The following is a 20,329-nucleotide window of genomic DNA, read 5'->3' as shown; positions in this document are numbered from 1 at the left end:
CTTTTATATATACTATTTTTCCTTTTTGCATTTTCTTAAATGTAAAAATATTTGTTTATATACAGAATTTCACAGATTCATACCCACTGTAGTAGTAGAGAAAAACAAGCATAAACAACACTACATCCCAAAGTGAATTTATTATATGTTTTTGTGACACAGTAGTAGACAGTAGTACTGCACTTAAGAACGGAAGTAGTCAAAAAATCAGTATACAGTTCAGTATTTTCAATATAGTCTATGTTCAATATTTCAATAGCTGTAAAACAGAAATCTGAAGGTTTTTTTATAAGCACTTTTTTACTATCAGCTTCACCTTTAGCCAATAATAGAGAAAATTAATTTACAAAATGAACCAGTCTGAGGCAGCATTAAAAATGTGTCAAAAATTCAACTAATAGCATAATATAAAAGGCTTCATTAAAATTGAGGTGCAGTCAAATACATAATCTTACAGTTCAGTTCACTTAAAGATTTATGCAGTTAAGCATTTCACATATTAGTAGCATTTCAGTAGTTCTCAGATCAGAACAGTGAAATTCATATATTCCTCTTTATATATGTGTATCCTCTGGCAAAGTTTACTTAATCATCTAACCATGTTAATACTCGACTGTCACAGTTTTAGTCTTCAAATATTCATTGAGAGCTTCTTGACCTGAAAAGAAAAGACAAAATTTAAAACAATATTGTAATTCATATATAAATATAGTGTGATTTCTGTTATTGCTTTTATGTATAACTGAATTGATAGTTCTGGTTAAAAAATCTGACTATAAAATAAAAACTGACTCAGCCATGTTGAAAGCTGTTAATATACACACATCTACAATAAACTGTTAAAATGTTAAATTTATTATTGTAAGGTCATTAAAAACAAAGATTCACTACACATTTTTTTTGTTTATTCATTTATTACAATTCTTGTTATTATTAATAAACTAAAGTATCTGTTGACAACCGGAAAATCTAGAAAAAAACAATAATAACAGTTTGGTTTATGTATTACACCATAGTTAGGTCTGTCACAATAGTTTTTGTTTGGATAATATCCCTAATATAATTGTGCTAAATGAAATAATTGTCATTTTAAGAACATTGTATGCCACTGACATAATTGTAATATTATAACACTCTTTAAAAGAGCAATTAACTTTCAATATATAACAGTATTCAGACACTGTAAGTAAAATAGAAAAAGAAAACTGGCTCATTTACATTATTAGCCTTTATTTGCTATAAAAACTTTAAAAATGGTAATATTGAGGTCTTCAAAAACTATAAAATCCATGTCCATATATTGTACAATAAGTCGATGATGTAATTATTGTGGCTGGATGCTATTAATGTAATTGCATAGAGATGTGTGCTGAATAAGATTTTATTTATTTTTACACACACACACAAACACACACCCACACACACTTTTTAGTCTTACCCAGATCCTTGCCAAAGCCGGACTGCTTGAAGCCTCCGAAGGGGGCGGCCACATCAGTTTTGTTGTAGGTGTTGACGAACACTGTTCCAGCCTGAAGCCTCTCACTCACATAAAGAGCCTTACTGATATCCCGTGTAAACACTCCTGATGCCAGACCGTACTCTGTAGCATTAGCCCTCTGCAGCACTCCGTCTACATCACTGATACAGAGAGAGAGAGAGAGAGAGAGAGAGAGAGAGAGAGAGAGAGAGAGGTGAATTCTGGAAACTGAGAGAGATTTGAGTATAACAGTGGAGATCAGCAGTGTAAAAGCTGCTATTAACCCACACTCACCCATTCTTAAATTTGGAGATGATCATGACAGGGCCGAATGACTCCTCAATAGCAATGTACATGTGGTCCTGCACATCTGTGAACACAGTGGGCTCAAAAAAGAAACCTGGGGGAGGGGTAAAATACACCTTTATCATTATTTTGCAGCAAACACTTCTGTAAATGCTGTATAATTGTTTTACCCCTATGTAAAAGACAATTTAATGTCTTACCACTCGAAAAAACACTAACACAGAAATAAAAGTTTGTTTTCTTTATGAATGAATGAGACCCAAGGACACTTTACAATTTACACGTTTTACACACAAGCACATTACACATCAACACTCTTCCACAATTCCTCCAAATATACAAACATGAAAGAGTTACATGAATCAAACGTAAATGTAAGGATTAAATAAATAATGTGTTTTATTCAAAAAGTGTTCATTTAACACTGGCAAAATTGTTAAGTTCTTCTGTTCTCATGATTGGTTAGTTCTGTTTTTCTCTCTCTTTTCTACAAAGTCATTAGATTTTAATTATGGGTGCACCAAATATTTGGCAACCAAAATATGGAAATATTAAATAACTTCTACCAAACAATGACTAATTTATTTTAGGTTATATCAGAGTTTTGACTCTATTATTTTCAGCAACAGCATTGGACAACATTGGATTAATGGATTCCAAGACACAACACGGATCCAAAAATATATCAGACTTTGCCTAAAGCTTAAACTAATAGATAGGAAGGAATGGTCCTTATAGGGCAGTATATAGTGCAGTGTGAAGACTGAGCTCACACAGGGACTTCCGTCTGTCATCAGCGAGTAATCCAGCTTAGAAAAACAACTTTGTGCTTCTGCAGAACTATGGCTGGCAGCACTATATACTTGTTTTAACCTGGATATCTGCATCCCTCACTTGTCCCTCAAAATAAAAGCCAGCTGCAGGGTTTTGTAATTTTTGCGTGGGCCACCACTGAAATATATGTAGTAAAAACACTGTATTGTGATTGTGGGTAGGTGATGGGAGGTTAGAAATGTTTGGTTTTCAATAAATATTTAGATGCAGTAGTTTCTAATTACATTTTCTTTAAGCAAGATGAAAATGCAGGTAAGCTAGTTAGTGTTCGGTATTCTTTATTTGATATTCAGAGTTTTTTTTTTTATCACTAATTTTAATCTTTAAATGTTATGGCAACACACTGTCACACAGGCTGTTATTCTTCTCACCTGGGCGATTGACTTGTTTCCCTCCACATATGAGTGTAGCACCCTCTTTAACTCCTCTCTCACAGTACTCCACCAGTTTGTCCAAATGAGCTTTGTGGTTCTGGGGGCCGTGGTCTGTGGAGCGGTCCAGCGGGTCACCAATCTTCATTTTCTTCACCTCTTCAATCTGCAGAGACAGAACATTGCTGCAGTCTGACCTCTAACGAGCTTCCAGTGCAATACAACAGTGACCCCTAGTGTTACTGAGGAGTTTACCACTGAGGAAAGTATGTCGTGGTGCCCTGCATATATTGAGTTTTAATGCTGTTATACTTCAACATTTTAATCAGGTATAAGGCGGTTTCTTTGATATGACCAAATTGAAAACCTCTGGAATATAATCAATAGGAAGATGGATGATCACAAGCCATCAAACCAAGCTGAACTGTTTGAATTCTTGCACCAGGAGTGGCATAAAGTCATCCAAAAGCAGTGTGTAAGACTGGTGGAGGAGAGCATTCCAAGATGCATGAAAAGTGTAATTTAAAACCAGGGTTATTCCAATAAAGTTCTGAGCTAAAACTTTATGAGTATGATCTTGTTTTCTTTGCGTTATTTGAGTTCTGAAAGCTCTGCACCTTTTTGTTATTTCAGCCATTTCTTGTTTTTTTTTGCCAACAAATGCTCTAAATGACAATATTTTATTTGGAATTTGGGAGAAATGTAATCCGTAGTTCATAGAATAAAACAACAATGTTCATGTTATACAAACATATACCAATAAAGAGCATAATTAAAGAAACTCATTCAGAAACTGAAGTGATCTCTTAATTTTTTTCCAGAGCTGTATATATAAATGTCTATATGAATAATATGGGTGGCTTACATGAAATAAACACTACAAGAAACTAAAGGTGTGAATTTTTGTAAAAAAATAAAATACTGTATCTTACCACTCTCTGGACAAAAGTGTCATGTAGGGATTCTTCTACGAACAGTCTGCCTGCAGCGATGCAGTTCTCTCCTTTGTTGAAGAACACTGAACTCATCCCCTGCATACAGTAAAACAGTGACGCTGTAGAGTCTGACATACTGGTTTTAATGTCACTCTGACTGCAGATATTCATAGAATCAGATCATAAAATGAGCTGCTGAGGCCGGAGCACACAGAAAGGGGGTTCAGTGGGCAGCCAATCAGATGCTATGTTTTTGTTGTCAATCACTTGTATAACGCAAATCATTCAAAGGAGTTACATGTGTGTCACTTTCTACTGCAGCCGCTTACCTCAACCATTCCTCTAAAAAGAGGAAGTAACTGTGATACTATTGGCCAAAAGCAAATGAATTGAATATACTCAGAAAGGTCAGCAGCTCCAGTAAATAGTGGTAAATTAAAATCCATGTATTGTTTTAAGTTTAACAAATACATTTCTTTATAAATTACCTGTTTTTAAGTGACATGCAGTAAAAGTATAATTATATTATTATTGTGTAATTATGTCAAAGCTAACAAGCGTTGGATATTATCATATAAATAAATATAATTTGCCACTTTATTTAACATTTTTAATGTATTTTTAAAGTACTAAACTAAAGAATTTCCAATTTAACTTTCTCTACACTATGCTACAGACTCTGTCTTTCCTTTTAGCTCATGAAAGCTAAATGAAAGATTTTAAATATTTTGTCTGGCTTAATATAGCTGACTACTGGCTTAATAAAAGGTGATTGACATCAAAAAGTGGTTGTGTGGTTTTTTCAGCAATGGGGACCCTTTCCAATAAAAAACAGGCCTTTATGAAATGCCTTCTGTGACACGCCCACTAGATATTTCCCCAAAGGGTGACCTATAGATGCCCCTCCCAAAAGGATTCGTAACTGCATTGGATAGTAAAAATGAAATTGTTGTAAAATATGACACAGGATTTAAAATTTTATATTTTTAAATACCATAATCAAAAATGTACATCTAATCCATCTATTTAAGTTTTCAGGTTTCCAACTCTATGCATGAACTGAAAGGTGCTCTCACCATTCTCACAGCTTTGTCCAGATCACAGTCACTGAAAATAATAAGAGGGGATTTTCCACCCAGCTCCAGAGAGACCTTCTTCACATTACTGACGGCGCAGCTGCAGAACACAAACACGCCCAGCAATAAACACAGTCAATACATCGTAAGCTTACGGCTGTCAGTCACACTGTTTCTAGGAAAGTTCAGAGTTCTTTTACCTCTTCATGATCTGTTTGCCGATCTCCGTCGAGCCAGTAAAGCCCAGTTTACGCACATCAGGGTGGTCTGACAGCCGCTGGCCAACCAGGGAGCCTGAAACATGCATGTGCACACAAAATTACTGAAAGGCTGGATTTATTGATCGTACAGTAAAGAGCTAAAATAACAAACTATGTTTATCCAATATTTTCACAAAGGTTTTATAAACAAGAATGCTATTATACATTGAATATTATTATGTATGTTCTCCAGATCATCACCTCTTAAATATGAGGCATTCTGGATATTTATTTTATTATATATTCAATTAAATTCAATTCCATTTTATTTATATAGCGCTTTTTACAACAAAGGTTGTCACAAAGCAGCTTCACAGAGAAAAACAGGTCCATGCCTCTTATGAGCAGCACCATAGAGATGCCATTGTTTTATGGTGACACAGTGGCAAAACTCTCTTTAAGAGGAAGAAACCCTACTCGGGTTGACTTGCTCAGTACAAACAAACAACAAACAAATAACAGAACAAAACAACGGTACAGAGAATTAATGTGAACTTTAGCTAAAATAAAAGGTACTAATTTATGGATTTAAAAATGTGATGGGCACAAATTATAGTGCTATGGCTAATATAGACACAGATACTGAGTGTGTTAATGTTAATCAGTGCAGGGTTGCAGAGCCGGAGTACATAATATATTAGTATAATATATAATATAATATTATAATATATTATTATAATATTTACTTGGAGGCATTGATTTTTATAACTTTATTGCAAATCAAATCTAAAATTATAAGCCATTCTACTCTTATCCACAGCTCACATTAAACATTTGCAACTGAAAATGAGAAACCTTTAAAAACAATGCATACATTACTTTCAGAGATCAAAATGCCTTTGTACTGTTGATTTTTCCAAATCAACTGGCTGAATCACTACCAGTAGTTTCCAGCAGTGCAGATTAATAGGCTATATTAGGCCTAGAAAAAGACATGGCTCTAATCACTGGTCTCTCCCTGAAATCCTTGATTAGTTCAATCAGACATTTTTGATTAAGGCTGCAGTTAAACTTCAGAGGGCAGCAGACTATTACTTTCATTGCAACACTAAAAACTAAACTTTACTTCCCAAACTTTCCTAATAAAAGTAAGGGCCATGAAACAGGACACATCATTACTGATTGTTTTAGCTGTTTTGGGAAACACTAAGACCAAATTTTAGTTGCAAATCCTGTCAATAAATAGATTCATACACAATTTGAAAATATTTGGCCTGTTTTAGCTGTGTTTCGAAATGCAAAGTGGAAACTGCTAGGGAGCCAATACATCTGTGTGTGCTGTTACAATGCTCTTATAGGTAAAGCATGTTAAAGAATATATCCCTCCTTAATATCAGTGGATATGCTTCTACCTCAGGGTCGATATAAAGCATGAAAGACAGGGATTACTGAGGATTCAGAACAAGAAATGGAGGCAATCTGAGGTTTTTCTGCTTCCTACGACGACCACAACATTCAGAGGATCAGTGTGCACAGCATTATGTAATGGGGGAAAGTAATCTTAAATCTAAATTTTATCATCTAAAGAGGCGTTACAGATGCAAAAAAAAAAATTTTTAACAACTCGAGGTGCACAAAATGTGAATGGAACTGTAAAAGAATATTTAATCAGTGGAAAATGGCTTTTGTTTAACAAATCACTTGATTTAAGAACAAAGTGCTACAAGGAGCACACATCTAAAACAATTTGCAGATAAGAAAATATATGTAGAGTTTACTTAAATTAACCACCTAAAGCAGACAATGAAGCAAACCTGAGCCAGGCAGGATATTGATCACTCCTTTGGGAAATCCTGCTCTCGCAGCCAATTCAGCAAACTTCACCGCAGTCAGAGGGGTCACCTAAAGTTCAACATTCAACAAACAAATTCAGCTCCAGCTAGTTTTATCAGTGAGTCAGACAGTATGTGCTGTTTTAAGGTAATCAGCTAAAGATGAAATGAATTAAGTCTTCTTGAGCTCCTGACCTGCGCTGGTTTCAGAACCACAGTGTTTCCAGCAGCAAGGCAAGCTGCGGTTTTCCAGGCCAGCATCATTAGAGGATAGTTCCAAGGAATCACAATGGCACACACGCTTAACATAGACACACATATTAGAGATAATTTTAATATTGATTTCAATACAAATCAAAACATCATCAAGTAAGCATGTGCTAGTCACTAGTGATAGGGGGAGTCCTAATGAGTGGGTTGGATAATTAGCCTTGTAAATAGGGGAGAAAATGGGATAGAAATAATAATAATAAAAAAAAGAAATAAATAAGCGTAAGATTTTGTCTCACATTACTACATTATTTACAGAATATTTCCATAGTAGTTACTTCATCACCTGTAGTATTTGCTGAAAATCACATCCTAAGATTATTAACTACTTTTTACACTTTAATGGTAAAGAAAATTTTCCAGAAACAGGCTGCCCTTTATTGTCTGTGGTCAGAAACACTGAAACACTGAAACAGAGAAAGCTTTACCCGATTGGCTCTTTCTTGGTAAAGGTCAGGTTGCGATTAGGACGAGCTTGATTGATTGGGATGGTACAACCCTGCAGTGGAAGAGACAAGACAATTGCCAAAAATGTATACACTCAGATATAACACACAAATGTATTATTTAAAGAGTGAATTGCCGTTTAAAGAATAGTACCTGTATCTGTTTTTGCTAATTAACTAATCATTTATTGCCATTTTAAACACCATATGAATGCAGCACAGTAAACAGTAAACTGTTTGCAGGTATTTTTTCATTTTTAACTATTAACTTTTTACCGGTATTCTGAGTACGCAGATACACACACACACACCAACACACACAAACTCGGACCTGGATCTTGTCGCACCAGCCGGCGAAGTATCTGAATGTCTGGATGGACATGCCAACATGAGTTTTGAGAGCAAGTGTGTAGACTGCTCCTGAGTCTATAGACTCAATGGTGGCCAGCTCTTCTTGGTGCTGCTCCATTAAATCTGCCAATCTGGAGTAGAATACACACACACAAACAGACACACACACAGAAAGAAATGATTTACTGATATCACTCCTACTAATATAAACACATTGAAATAAGTAGAACAGATATTAGTGTTAATTGACTTATTAAGAATTAAATTTTCATTATTAAAGTGTATTAAGTGTATTCTCTCACTTGTAGATGAGTCTGCCTCTATCTCTGTGGTTCATCTTGCCCCACTCTCCTTCCTCAAAAGCCTCCTTAGCTGCTGCTACAGCCTTCTCCACATCTGAGATCTGAGCCAGAGATACCTCACAGATTGCCTAAAAAGGGAGCAAGAGAGAAATAAAAAACACTACTTATGAAATCTGAACTATGGCAATGAATTGGAGAAGAGTACAGACTGAATATTCTGAATTTAAATCATAAGAACAGAAAAAAGAAATGTCCAAATTGGGAAAATGAGTGTGATCATTTGAATTTCCTCCTAAATGCTAAGTGCAATCCTGATTCACTGACTGTGGTCTGGAGGCTAAAGTCAGCAAACTAAGGCATTTTTGCAGACACTGTGAATGCCTTAGCTGCTTAGTTTTAATAAAATTTTAAGGAAATTTCAATTCCAGACTGTAAACTGATGCCCATAATATCTTTCTCTCTGTACCTGTCCAGTGGTGGGGTTGATAGTCTTGTAGTTCTTTCCTCCCTCAGCATCCACAAACTCTCCATTTATAAAGAGCTGGTGGGGCATTCGAATGGTCATGTTGTTCACGTTCATCTCCACCTGGAATACATGGGTTTAAACGAAAATTGACATTGTAAACAGGAAAGAATTGTGCAGATGTTGTTTTTTAATTGATCACTTTTTTTGATACTGATCAATGACCTAATGAAACAACAGGCATCTAACAATAAAATGATTCAAATAAACTGGTTCCCACACATTCCCACCGTCAAATATACAGGTTCAGGTTTAACTGACATGGTACTCTCTGCTCCTAGTCCAATGTGACAGTGTTTAAACACTCACATAGTCAACGACGAGCTCCTCCTCAGCATCTTCTCCTCTCAGCTTCCTCACACACATCTGGATGAACTCCTGAAAGGTTGTCGCCATGTAAACGTCCTCGTTCTGCAGCTGCAGCTGACTCGCCCTCAATTTAACCTCCTCTACCAGCCTGCAAAGAGAAAGAGAGAAAGACCAAACATACTGCTTTAGCTGAATCCAATACCTCTGCACAATATACATCATTTCTGTTTTCTATTCTATTTCTTACTCAAACATTTCAAAGAAAAAATTAAACAATAAATGTTACATTTTTTATGTTTATATGTTATGCTTTCTCTGAAAAGTTTAAATTCAGTAAATAAACGGAATATACTCCTATATATACTATACTCCTAAACAAGCAGAACATTTATTATTAATTAATATTATTTGAGACCACTTAAATGTTGGATTAATTGTAATAATTAATAATATTCAATAGCTAATTTTAGTCTAAAGCAGGTGCACAATTTAAAACTGTGCTATCACATGTTAACTTTGTATATACTTTTCTACAAAAATACACTTACTTAAGCAACTATATTTTGCTCATGGGCTACCCCTTCAGTTGGGAGAGTAATTTACTGTTACACAGCTTTCAATAGTACAAATTATCCTACTAGCTTCTTCTCATCAATTAACCTGCCAACAAACGGAGCTGTGCACATGCAGCTATACAAGCGAATATACTGACAAGCTAGGAGACACAGAACTGACATCTGAAGTAAAAGATTTATGCAGACAAACCTGGAACTATATTAATGTAATTTCACTCAGATATGGCCTGGGTTACACAGTGTTCCAGAGTTATAGTAAAAGCTCTAATGCAGCTTCACTAAAGTAACAAAGTGCAGTTACATCATTTAAATTAAAAGTGCTTCTGTTTCAGTTTACCTGACAACATCCATAGAGGCAGCTCCTGACTTAAAGAAGTCAGTAGAGTCATCAATCTTCTCCACATTTGTCAAAATACTCGTCCACACTGCCTGTATGAATCCACACACACACACATGCACAAAAAAATTAAATCGTACTGATAAAATAACATAAATAAATCTATTCTGGAAGCAAAAGCCCTTTTATCTTCTCTTGCACTGAATTAAAAGTGTGGATATCTGGCACCTGGAGTATCACAGGATGCCAAGAGTTATACACTGTATGTGCCAAGCATATCCAGGTCAGGGGCATCACATTTCTGGTATTCTGATAGCATATCAGGAATGGAGAAATACAGCACAGGTTACTGACTTGCTTAAGGATGGTGACCTAGATCATGATTAAATATGGGATGTGCCCGGGGTGAACCGAGCAAGTAAAATATTATAGAGAGGACAATCAGACGCAAAGTGCAGAAATTGAAAGGAATGTTTTGCTTGGTGCTAAGCCACATTTGAAGTCCTATATAATAGACAGATTTATTGCAATGATTATAAAAATAAAAAGGCAAAAACTAGCATCAAATGCAGCAAATACTACATAAAAAGCTATTTAAAAATAATAAATAAATATGGGTAGGTGGTGGTGGGGGGTCTTGTCATTAAAATATTTTGGAACCCCTGTCTTACAATAAAAGAAAATGTTGTTTCAATATTACTAATAGACTATTGCTGACACAAACACACACAGACATACAGCTCTGAATAAAAATAAGAGAACACTTAAGAAAACAATAAGTTTCTTTGATTTTACCAAATTGAAAACCTCTGGAATATAATCAAGAGGAAGATGAATGATCACAAGCCATCAAACCAAGCTGAACTGCATGGATTTTTGCACCAGGTGCTGCATAAATGTATCCAAAAGCAGTGTGTAAGACTGGTGGAGGAGAACATGCCAAGATGCATGAAAACTGTGATTAAAAACCAGGGTTATTCCACCTTAAAACTTTATGAATATGAACTTGTTTCCTTAGCTCTGCAAATAAATGCTCTAAATAACAGCATTTAAAAAAATATATATAGCAATATCAGAGAAACTGATTCAGAAACGGAAGTGATCTCTTAATTTTTTTCCAGAGCTGTATATGTATATGTATACTGTCAGATTTACATTACATCAAAAAGCTATTTAAATGGAGATACAATTTTGCATTAAACTGATGATATGTGTATACTATGTAGATTGGGGCTGTTTTCTATTTTTTCTACAGAGATCCAGCAGGTGCATCTTGCTTTCCCTAATTATCACATGATACTGAAGTTTGCTCAGCTAATGATGCTTTGCCATCTTCGCCCTCTGCTGGCAGGCAGCTAAACAGGATGAAATTGTACCTGACCTTGTCTAATTTTTGAGTTAAGATCTAGAGCATAATATAATTGACTAAACAATCACCTGACAGGCTGAATTAGGTGTGGTGTGTTGTATGATGAAGAGGACGGTATGGAGAGTGTCTTACCCTCATTTGTTCAGCAAAACTCTTCTCCTCCTTTGTCAGCTCCACAGCAGAGCTGGAGCCAGCTTTAAAATACTGAGCAGCTGCAATCATCTTCCCGTCCTCAAACTGCAGGTTCTTCACCAACAACTACACACACACACAGACAAATTTAACATACATTACATTCTGTATTAATACTGGCTCTGGACTTCTCTATTGGCTTTATTTCGATAGTGGTCTCCTTCACAAGGAACGGTATCTGGATATACTTTGACCGGATTCTGTATACACTTACTATTAACATGCTTCCCCAACAGGATCAGATGAGATTTAATTTAACATTACAGCATTAAAAATCACACCAACATCTTCATCTGTTCAACCTCTTTAAACAATGAGTTCTCACCCTGGGAAACACAGTGCACAGTTTAGATGAGGTTTAAGGGTCTTCTGGTACACTGTATAACAATAGACGATTGGTCAGAAAATGCAATTAACTATTTAACTGCACAAAAACATACTTTACTGCTCTCATCTACTGGTATGCATGTGCCTGTGTGCACACATACAGAAAATAAGGAAAATAAACAGAAAAGGAGATCCAAAACCAAGATCCACAGTAATAATTACCTGTATTAACATTTAAATGACACACATATTCCAACAGAAAATAAAAGAAAATGAATTCTGTTTACACTTGTATTTAATGAGAAAAGATCTGTCTCTGAATGTGCTTTAAGTGATCTGATCTGAATAAGTTCACAATGCATCTTGAGGGTATTTACACCTGGCTTTTCATGCAGATAAGTGAAATCTGAATATAACCCCATCACCAAAAATGCAAAATGCAAAAGTATCTTCTCCTGTTCCTCAATTCCTAAAACTTGTCCTTTGTGCCACTTTAATTCTCTAATTCCTGCTCTCTCTGTCTCTCTATCTGTCCATCAGGGGGTGATTATGTAATTAAAAGACAAAAGATGTTTTCAGCCTGTGCAGAAGAGAAGGCAGGCAGAGCCAGTTCATGTACAAACCCTCCACTCAGCCAAGCTGGACCAGAGGACATGAATCTATGAATGGGATTTTGTTCTGGACTGATGAGCTGAGACAATATACTGGTTTCTACTTTGGGAGAAATGAAGACCTTACGTGTTTCTTCTTGCCAAAAAAAAAAAAATGATTTTAAGGTCCAACTTGTGGGTAAATAATGTGGGTAAAAACAGTGTTCAGTAGGAGTGAGCCATACCATATTGTACACAATAATATTGGCCATATTTTTGAATATTGTGAACGATATTATACCCTAAAATATTATCCCATATCACCCACCCCTACAATACATTTTTTTGCTGTTTTTAGCAAAAGAAAAATTTACACTTTTCTCATTTCCTATATCATCACTATATCATCTACTAGAGACTGATTATATCTGTCCAGTATCATTTATTTCAGTTTAATCCTGGATATATGGTGATATTTTGAGTGCATTATTAGTATCATGACATTCTGGATCATTGACCTCTGTTAATAATCGGATAAAATTCTTGTATTTTTTTATATCTCAGTTCTATCAATATCATACCATATGCAATAATAACATTTTATTTTTATTTTGTTACAGTAGTGTACTCTTGAAATATATATATTTTTAATTCAGTGTTGTGTAATATCGACAAATGTATCGTTATCACGAAAATACCATGAAATATCATGATATTATTGAAGGGCCATATTGCCCACCCATAGTGTTCAGACTATTTTTCTTTCTATAAGAGGGGTGCCCAAACTATTACCTTGGGAGGCCAAAGAGGTAGTCTTATGGTCAAAAAACGTATTAATACAGAAAGTAGGTAGGTAGTTTGATATGTATATATTGTACAGCATTTTTTTCCCCCAATATACATCTAAATACATGTTTATTTGTAATAATGCACATTGCTTTGTTAAATCCCCTAAACTCTCAGGGTATATACATTGGCACACTTTTATAATAATTACTGAATAATAAGTCATAATATTAACAGACTAGAAAAGCACAGGTCAACATGTTCCTACCGTCTTGCCATCATTCCCAAAAAGGACCAGGCCATTCTTGGTGACCAGACCTGGACGGCTGGCCCCAGGGATCTCCAGAGGCTGACCATTAGCTGTAGAGCCGTTATCCACCAATGTTGAGCCATAGAATGTTACATTCTAAAAGAGAGAGAAATATTTTAGCATTATTTATTTTAAAGGTCAAATAAAAGCTTAGACTATTCACAGAATGCAAATAACTCACATGAGTGAGCATGTGGTGTTTATGTGTGACAAAGAGGTAAATAATAAGATTAAACTGTAAATAAAGTGATTTGTCATGCTGTATTTGTATTGAACACATGATCAGCAACATGAATTAAGCTTTACTCCTATATTGTGGGTCTATAAAATGAATCAAATGTGTGCATGATGTCACAAACCTTTCCATCAACCTCGGCCCAGGCCCCAGGGACCTTATCATTTCCTCTGATCCAGTTATGGATGGCCTCAGCAGGCTGATTCCAGTCAATCTAGAGATACACAGATGCGCACACACACACACACACACACACACACACACACATTTCAACATTTGACCCCTACAATGAGTGGTAAAAGTTTGCAGGTGATGCTATAATTATCATTGTTGCAACAAATGTTCTTAAAAACTGTAAATTTGGAAGGAAAGAAGTGTATTAATATTTTTTAGACCCTTTCTACTTGTATACACAATGTAACCAGACAAGGTTTTGTACTATGTGACAATATGGCTTGTGTACTGACAGTGTATTTTGGTTTTAAATACTGTTAAATATTTTAATATAATAAATAACAAAATGGTCGGACTACCTATGAACCGAATCTAAAAATCACATTAATGCCAACAATGGGCTTTTACATTATCACATCATTTTTGGGACTTTTAATTTGTTTTTATTTGCAAATCCTAAACCAATGTGTCCTTAATATTTCTGACAGATCAAGTATAACTTTTACTGTTGTAACTCTGTCTTAGCTTCAGCTGTATTAAAGATTAACCTCAGACATGAAAGATTTACAGGTTGATACAACACAAGGAAATGAAAGTTGTAATAAGTAGTAAGTCATCTGATGGTCAGATAAAGTTTGCAGGTTCTTGAGTCAAGCAGCAGCGACTACACAGACTACAGTACACACATTGCAATTTCCTATGAGAATAGGGCTGATGACATTCCCAAACCAAAACAGAAACAGTCAGTAAAACTAATGCAGCTCACCAACCTTTGAATTGTCCTTTTTCTGGATGCATTCATAGGTTGCTCCCTCCTCTGGCTGCTTAATTTTGGGAGCTTTACCTTCTGCAATTAACTTGACTGCCTCCACCTTAAAAACACAAACACATATGAGAAGCTAAATGTCACATACGCTTTCACATACACTTACAGAATATATGCTATGCCTATGCCTGGGAAACAGGCATCTCAGAGTTCTGGCCAGTTACTCACTAGACAAATGGGTTAGACCACAGGGGGTCAGTTCTTACCATCCCTTTTACTCCTTCTGGAAACAAGAAGCGCTTATAGATGGTGTTCACTGTATCATCAGGCTCCACCACACACTCCTTCTGCAGCAGGATTGGGCCGGTATCCAGTCCATCATCTGCCCAAAACACTGTGAACCCACCTTTTTTGTCACCATGAATGAGAGTCCTATAAACATCACAACACTGATATTTTAGATATTACATATCAGATATCTCAATAACATTAAATAACATAAAAAAAGAAAACGCCTGCACACACACACACACTAACCAGTTGATGGCAGAGGCTCCTCTGTGGCGGGGCAGCAGTGAGGGGTGGTAGATGATGGAGCCATGTTTTGGGTGGTCTATCACCTCCATTGGGATGAACTGGGAGCAGAAGGGTAGAACGTTGAGCTCGGCGCCCACCGCCTTATACTTATCCACCACTTCATCAATGGCCTTGCCCTTCAGTCGCCAGCGTGGGAACTTAAACACTGGTACACCATCCTTCTCTGCTTCAGCACCTAATAATTTAACCATCAGAAGAAATCTAACATTAGGATTCAGGGGTGAATGGTTTTGGATCACTGACCAAATACTATATAACACATATCAACTATTATATAACCACTGTCTATTACTGTTCTACTAGTAGAAATAGTATAGTATTAAGTAGTATCATTGTAATAGACTACTGCTAGTTGGATAGTATGTATTACTTTGTAACTACTTAGGATTTAACCGTCTTCAAACAAATATCTACCCCAGAGGTGACCGCATACTTGCACATACATTTTTGACATGTTAAACATACCAATAGGTGGAATCCAGAACTGCTTTTTCATAGTTCTAAAAATAAAAATATATAAAAGTCCATTTACATATAAGGAAAAGAAAGTATTACCTAGTGGGTCGGCTTTGCCATCTTTGTCAGGTATGGTAAATACACCAACAATGATGTGGCCCTCTTTCTTCAGCTCCTTATACACCTCCTGTCCAAAAAGGCTCTGGCCAATCACTGCGATCCTCATCTTGGACAGTCACAGATCACTGAGGAGAGACAGGTGGACTCACATTGAACATAAATTGGGCATAAATATTATAAATTGTACAGACGTATACTGAAATATTTTGGAAGCAATAATTCACATTCTCAAACAAGAAAAATAACAACATCTTATAATCTTATAACTCTTGCTCTGTTGCTTAGTCTCCATGATGATAGATATACTATAAAGGGTCCACTGAAGCTCTAAAAGTTACTCTTTTCTTTTAAAGCTGATGTTTTTGTACATTACTTTTAGTCAATGTTTTAAAAAAGCAACAATAACTATATAATTGTTTTTGTCTCCTCTATCCCCTATTACTCATGGATTACCCAGAATATATACAGCCACTTTAAAAGCGTATCACAAGTCTTAATTTAACCAGACATAGTACTGGAATTAATATTTACCAAAGTAACACCACAGTAGAAACTCTATTATCACAGAAGAAATTAGAAGTGAATTAAAAGCTAAATAAGCAGGCCAGGGGTTCATGTATAAATGGCCTCTGTCACATCTAAAGCATTTTAAGCAACACTAGTAAGGAACAAGTTTTTTTATTTGTTTCCCTCTTTCAGCTCATCTATCCACCTCTTGAACAAGCACTCTTTTTAAAGATGCATTTACTTTACAATGAGCTAGACATGTAAACTCCAAAAAAATGATTTAGGGTGTTAGCAAATAATGCATAATAAAAAGAGTCCATTAAACGTAAAAAATATGTTTGTAAAGTTACATTTTATTCTAATTGTTCAGACAAAGTTTAGACAGTTCACAGAGTTCACCAACAGGATGAACAAGTAGGCTGGGGGCTTGTCTTTAAATGACCTCTGTCCAATCAGAAGAGGGGGTCTGCTCAGGCGCACTGAAGTTGAAGTGGGTGCGGATACATTTGCAATCTGTCGACTTATATCTGACACTTCAAGCTGCAGCAAAGCAGGAACCAAACCCACCAAAACCAGCAGTTACACTTAACACCTCATGTATCTTTACTGGATTACCCTTCTGCATTTAATTCAGTGTGATTCTCTCTCACTAAAGGCTACTGCAGGTCACTCATTCATTCCTCTGATAGTTAGAGTGCTGCTTCTTTGTCTCAGGCGGAGAACTGTCAGCGCGTGTAAACAAACGACGCCCTTCGCTTATTTCCAAACATAACGTGCAATTTAAACGCAAAGCCCCCAAAACTTTTAAAGTTATGATTCAAGTTTCTTAGAGTGACAGATAAGATTTCTATAGGAAATTCTATGTAACTGTGTGTGTGTGCAGAAGCAGAGCTACACATACCCTCGCGCGTCCCCCAGACCCTCCTGGTGTGTGAAAGAGGAGTCAAGTTTCAGCAGCGCGCGATTTATCCGGCTGGGGCTCAAACTGGCCACACCGCCATTGGCCTTCAGAGGAATTGCACAAGTGAGAGCGTGCTGAAGGAGGGGGAGGGGCCACGTCTGCATGTATCATAGCAAAACATAGGTTCAAAACCAAAGATGTATAGAAATTAAGTAGAGCTTATTTCCGTTCCAACAAAATCACACTTGAGATCTTGCAGGGTCACTATTTGCAGAATAGTCTTATTATTTATAAGATTGCAACTAGATTCTTTCTCATCCATGCCCTTGTGAAAAACTTGGGCATTTAAATATAATAATAGTGTACTTGAACTATATGCAAAGAAATTAAAGAATACTTTTTCTACTTATACATGCTTATACTCCTTAAAATGAATGTGATATTAAATCTATATTTTTAGCACACTTTAATTTTTTTTAATGTTCAGTTGGACAGCTCACATAAATATACTTAAATTGTATTAAATAGTGGCGAAATAACATATAACTAGGATACTCAGTACAAATTTAGTGCAAATTTATATAATTTTAATTACAAACAAGCATGAATTGAGTACAAATTAGTGGTTCCAAAATGACATAACTTAAGTACAAATGAGCATTTTAAAATTATATAGCCTACGTCCAAAAACACCCAGAAAACAGCAAACAAACAAACAAACAAACAAACAAACAAACAAAAAACGTCCTGAGTTCTGGTCAGGCATCTGGTCAGGCTCCCTGACAGGTGTTGATGTCTAGCTAATAAGCGTAGCCAGCCTGGTGTTTTGGAGAGGTAATGGTATGTGATGAGGTATGTTATATTATTCTGTGTTTGAAAATATCTGGCTCTTTCTTCAGGTGGAAGGATATCAAGATATGCTGATGTTCACATTTTAATTTAAAGACATGTTGACCCACAATTTCACAGTTTACAAGTTTACTGCTCTAAAAATACATTTAGATTTAAATCACATAAAGAAACATCAGCATCAAAAGTATCAGTATTGTTCCACCCATCCCTAAATTAGATCAGTTGTTGGTTGAGTATCACTGATACTGCAAGCTTTCACTACATATGCAAAGACCCGTTTTTCCTGTATTCATTTATTCATTTGAGTTGACTGAATATCAAGAAAAGTGGGCTGTTTTTTACATTACAATACTCCAGTACAAAGCCCGTCATTTGCGGTATGAAATCACACTGATTTCTTTCGTTGAGTTTTATTCAAACTAATAAATTACTATACTTCCACATTTAAAATGTGCTGTCACAATCACTATAACCCAATATCAAAAGATGATAAAAATAACCTTTTAAAAAAACTGCACACAGTTTGGGCTGATAAAAGATGTGATATATCACTACCTGTTCATTTTAAGATATTAAAGACCAGACAATTGCACAAAACACATTAAAACATGTATATATATTCTATGCAACATTTATCCATATTGGACACACACAGACCTACAGAAAACATGTTTGTCAAGATTCACATTTTTACAAATATAGTGAGTTGTAATCTTCACCTAAAAATGGTTTTCTTAAAGTTAAAAGTTTGAAATTTAAGACATTTAAATTATTTATTGCTATTGTCATAAAAATCATCAGTGACATTCATACTGTTTTATTTTCAAGGGACTGAAGACACTTTCTGCATGATCAGCAATTAATAATACATTTTCATAATGTCTCCGTATTTAGCTGAACCAAAGTTTTTCACCCTGTTGTCATTATATCAATGTAATAAAAAAAAAAAAAAGAAGAATCTACAAAAAATTTCCATTCTGTTGTGCAATTTGCAATGACAGGGTGGGTAAATGCATGCAAGTTAAATTATAAAGTGATTAACTTATAAATATGATAAATTGTCAACAGACATTGTGTTTTAAAAAATAATAGAGTATAAGTAATGCACCTCACAGCATCAGTTAAGATAAGATACCATAAGATAATCTTTATTAATCCCACAGCTGCAAAAATGTGCAAATTACATTTATTTTCATAATACATTCTCTTCCTCAACCTGAATTAACATCAGTGTTTCAGCTGAAATGAGTCTGGGTATCAGTGTGCAGAAAAAAAAAACAGTATCTTTTGTAGGCCTGATTTGCAGTCCACAGCTACAGCAGCAAGTTAAATCAGAGCACTGAAACGCTGAGTCATTCAGCAACTGACCTTCAGTTACCTCAGCAGCAGTGAAGCAAGGCCAAATCAAATGAATGAAGCCATGATGGGGTTTACTCTGGCGATAAAAGAAAAGACGTCCCACGACAGAGCCTAATTTTGCTGATTTTTCCTGAAAAAGATTTCAGTTGAGTTACTCAATCAAACTCTCTGTGCCAAGCCCCTGTGGTAAAAAGGTTTGATGGCACTGACCTTGATGCCACCAGAAAGTGGCTTCAGAATCACTCAGTACAGTGACTGTCTTAGAATATAGAGAGGGCAGACTGGCCAAAGGTCTACTTAGTTTACAGTCATGTGGCCATAAAGGAAGGAAACTAGATAAAACCAACCACCAACCCAAACATATATACTGTATACATACACACAGACAGGGGGTGGGGCAGGGGAGGAGAATCAAACTAGGGAATTTCATGCCAATTATGCATGAAGGGGCCTTAGAAATCATTTGAATAAGCCATTGCATGAGTTACCTATTGCATGACCAATTGCATTATCTATACCCTAAAAAGGAATGTGTTCAATATTTAATATGCTTGATTTAATTAGGCACATAATTTATATAAGACTAAAATATACTGCCTGGACACTTTGGCTGGACCACCTTTAGCTTTAATTACAGCATGCAT

At 35.7% G+C, this 20,329-nt stretch overlaps 1 protein-coding gene across 1 annotated transcript; it reads right to left on the bottom strand.

Annotated features, from left to right (window-relative positions):
- Positions 1-121: 121 nt before the first annotated feature.
- On the bottom strand, positions 122-17,583 carry aldh1l1 (aldehyde dehydrogenase 1 family, member L1). Its single transcript, XM_007253314.4, has 23 exons — positions 17,475-17,583; positions 16,046-16,191; positions 15,431-15,665; positions 15,160-15,325; positions 14,898-14,999; positions 14,078-14,167; positions 13,677-13,814; positions 11,646-11,771; positions 10,145-10,236; positions 9,233-9,380; positions 8,867-8,986; positions 8,401-8,528; positions 8,079-8,229; positions 7,730-7,800; positions 7,227-7,332; positions 7,014-7,101; positions 5,200-5,293; positions 5,000-5,099; positions 3,921-4,019; positions 2,989-3,154; positions 1,772-1,877; positions 1,439-1,638; positions 122-658 (listed from the first exon to the last, which is right to left on the bottom strand). The coding sequence occupies exons 2-23, from the start codon at positions 16,170-16,172 to the stop codon at positions 603-605; spliced, it is 2,709 nt and encodes a 902-aa protein (XP_007253376.2). The 5' UTR covers positions 16,173-16,191; positions 17,475-17,583; the 3' UTR covers positions 122-602.
- Positions 17,584-20,329: the final 2,746 nt, after the last annotated feature.

This window comes from Astyanax mexicanus, chromosome 5 (genome assembly GCF_023375975.1).
Source record: "Astyanax mexicanus isolate ESR-SI-001 chromosome 5, AstMex3_surface, whole genome shotgun sequence".
Classification (NCBI taxonomy): Eukaryota; Metazoa; Chordata; class Actinopteri; order Characiformes; family Acestrorhamphidae; genus Astyanax; species Astyanax mexicanus.
This window is presented reverse-complemented; position numbering and strand designations above follow the sequence as displayed.

What these genes read in the sequence shown, in the direction of transcription:
- aldh1l1 (XM_007253314.4), bottom strand. Translation starts at nt 16,172, where the DNA reads ATGAGGATCGCAGTGATTGGCCAGAGCCTTTTTGGACAGGAGGTGTAT. An exon ending in CAGAAGGAGTAAAAGGGATG is followed by an intron (nt 15,000 to 15,159) that starts GTAAGAACTGAC and finishes TGTGTTTTTAAG; the next exon opens with GTGGAGGCAGTCAAGTTAAT. An exon ending in TGGACAAAGCTGTGAGAATG is followed by an intron (nt 4,020 to 4,999) that starts GTGAGAGCACCT and finishes TACTGTATGCAG; the next exon opens with GGGATGAGTTCAGTGTTCTT.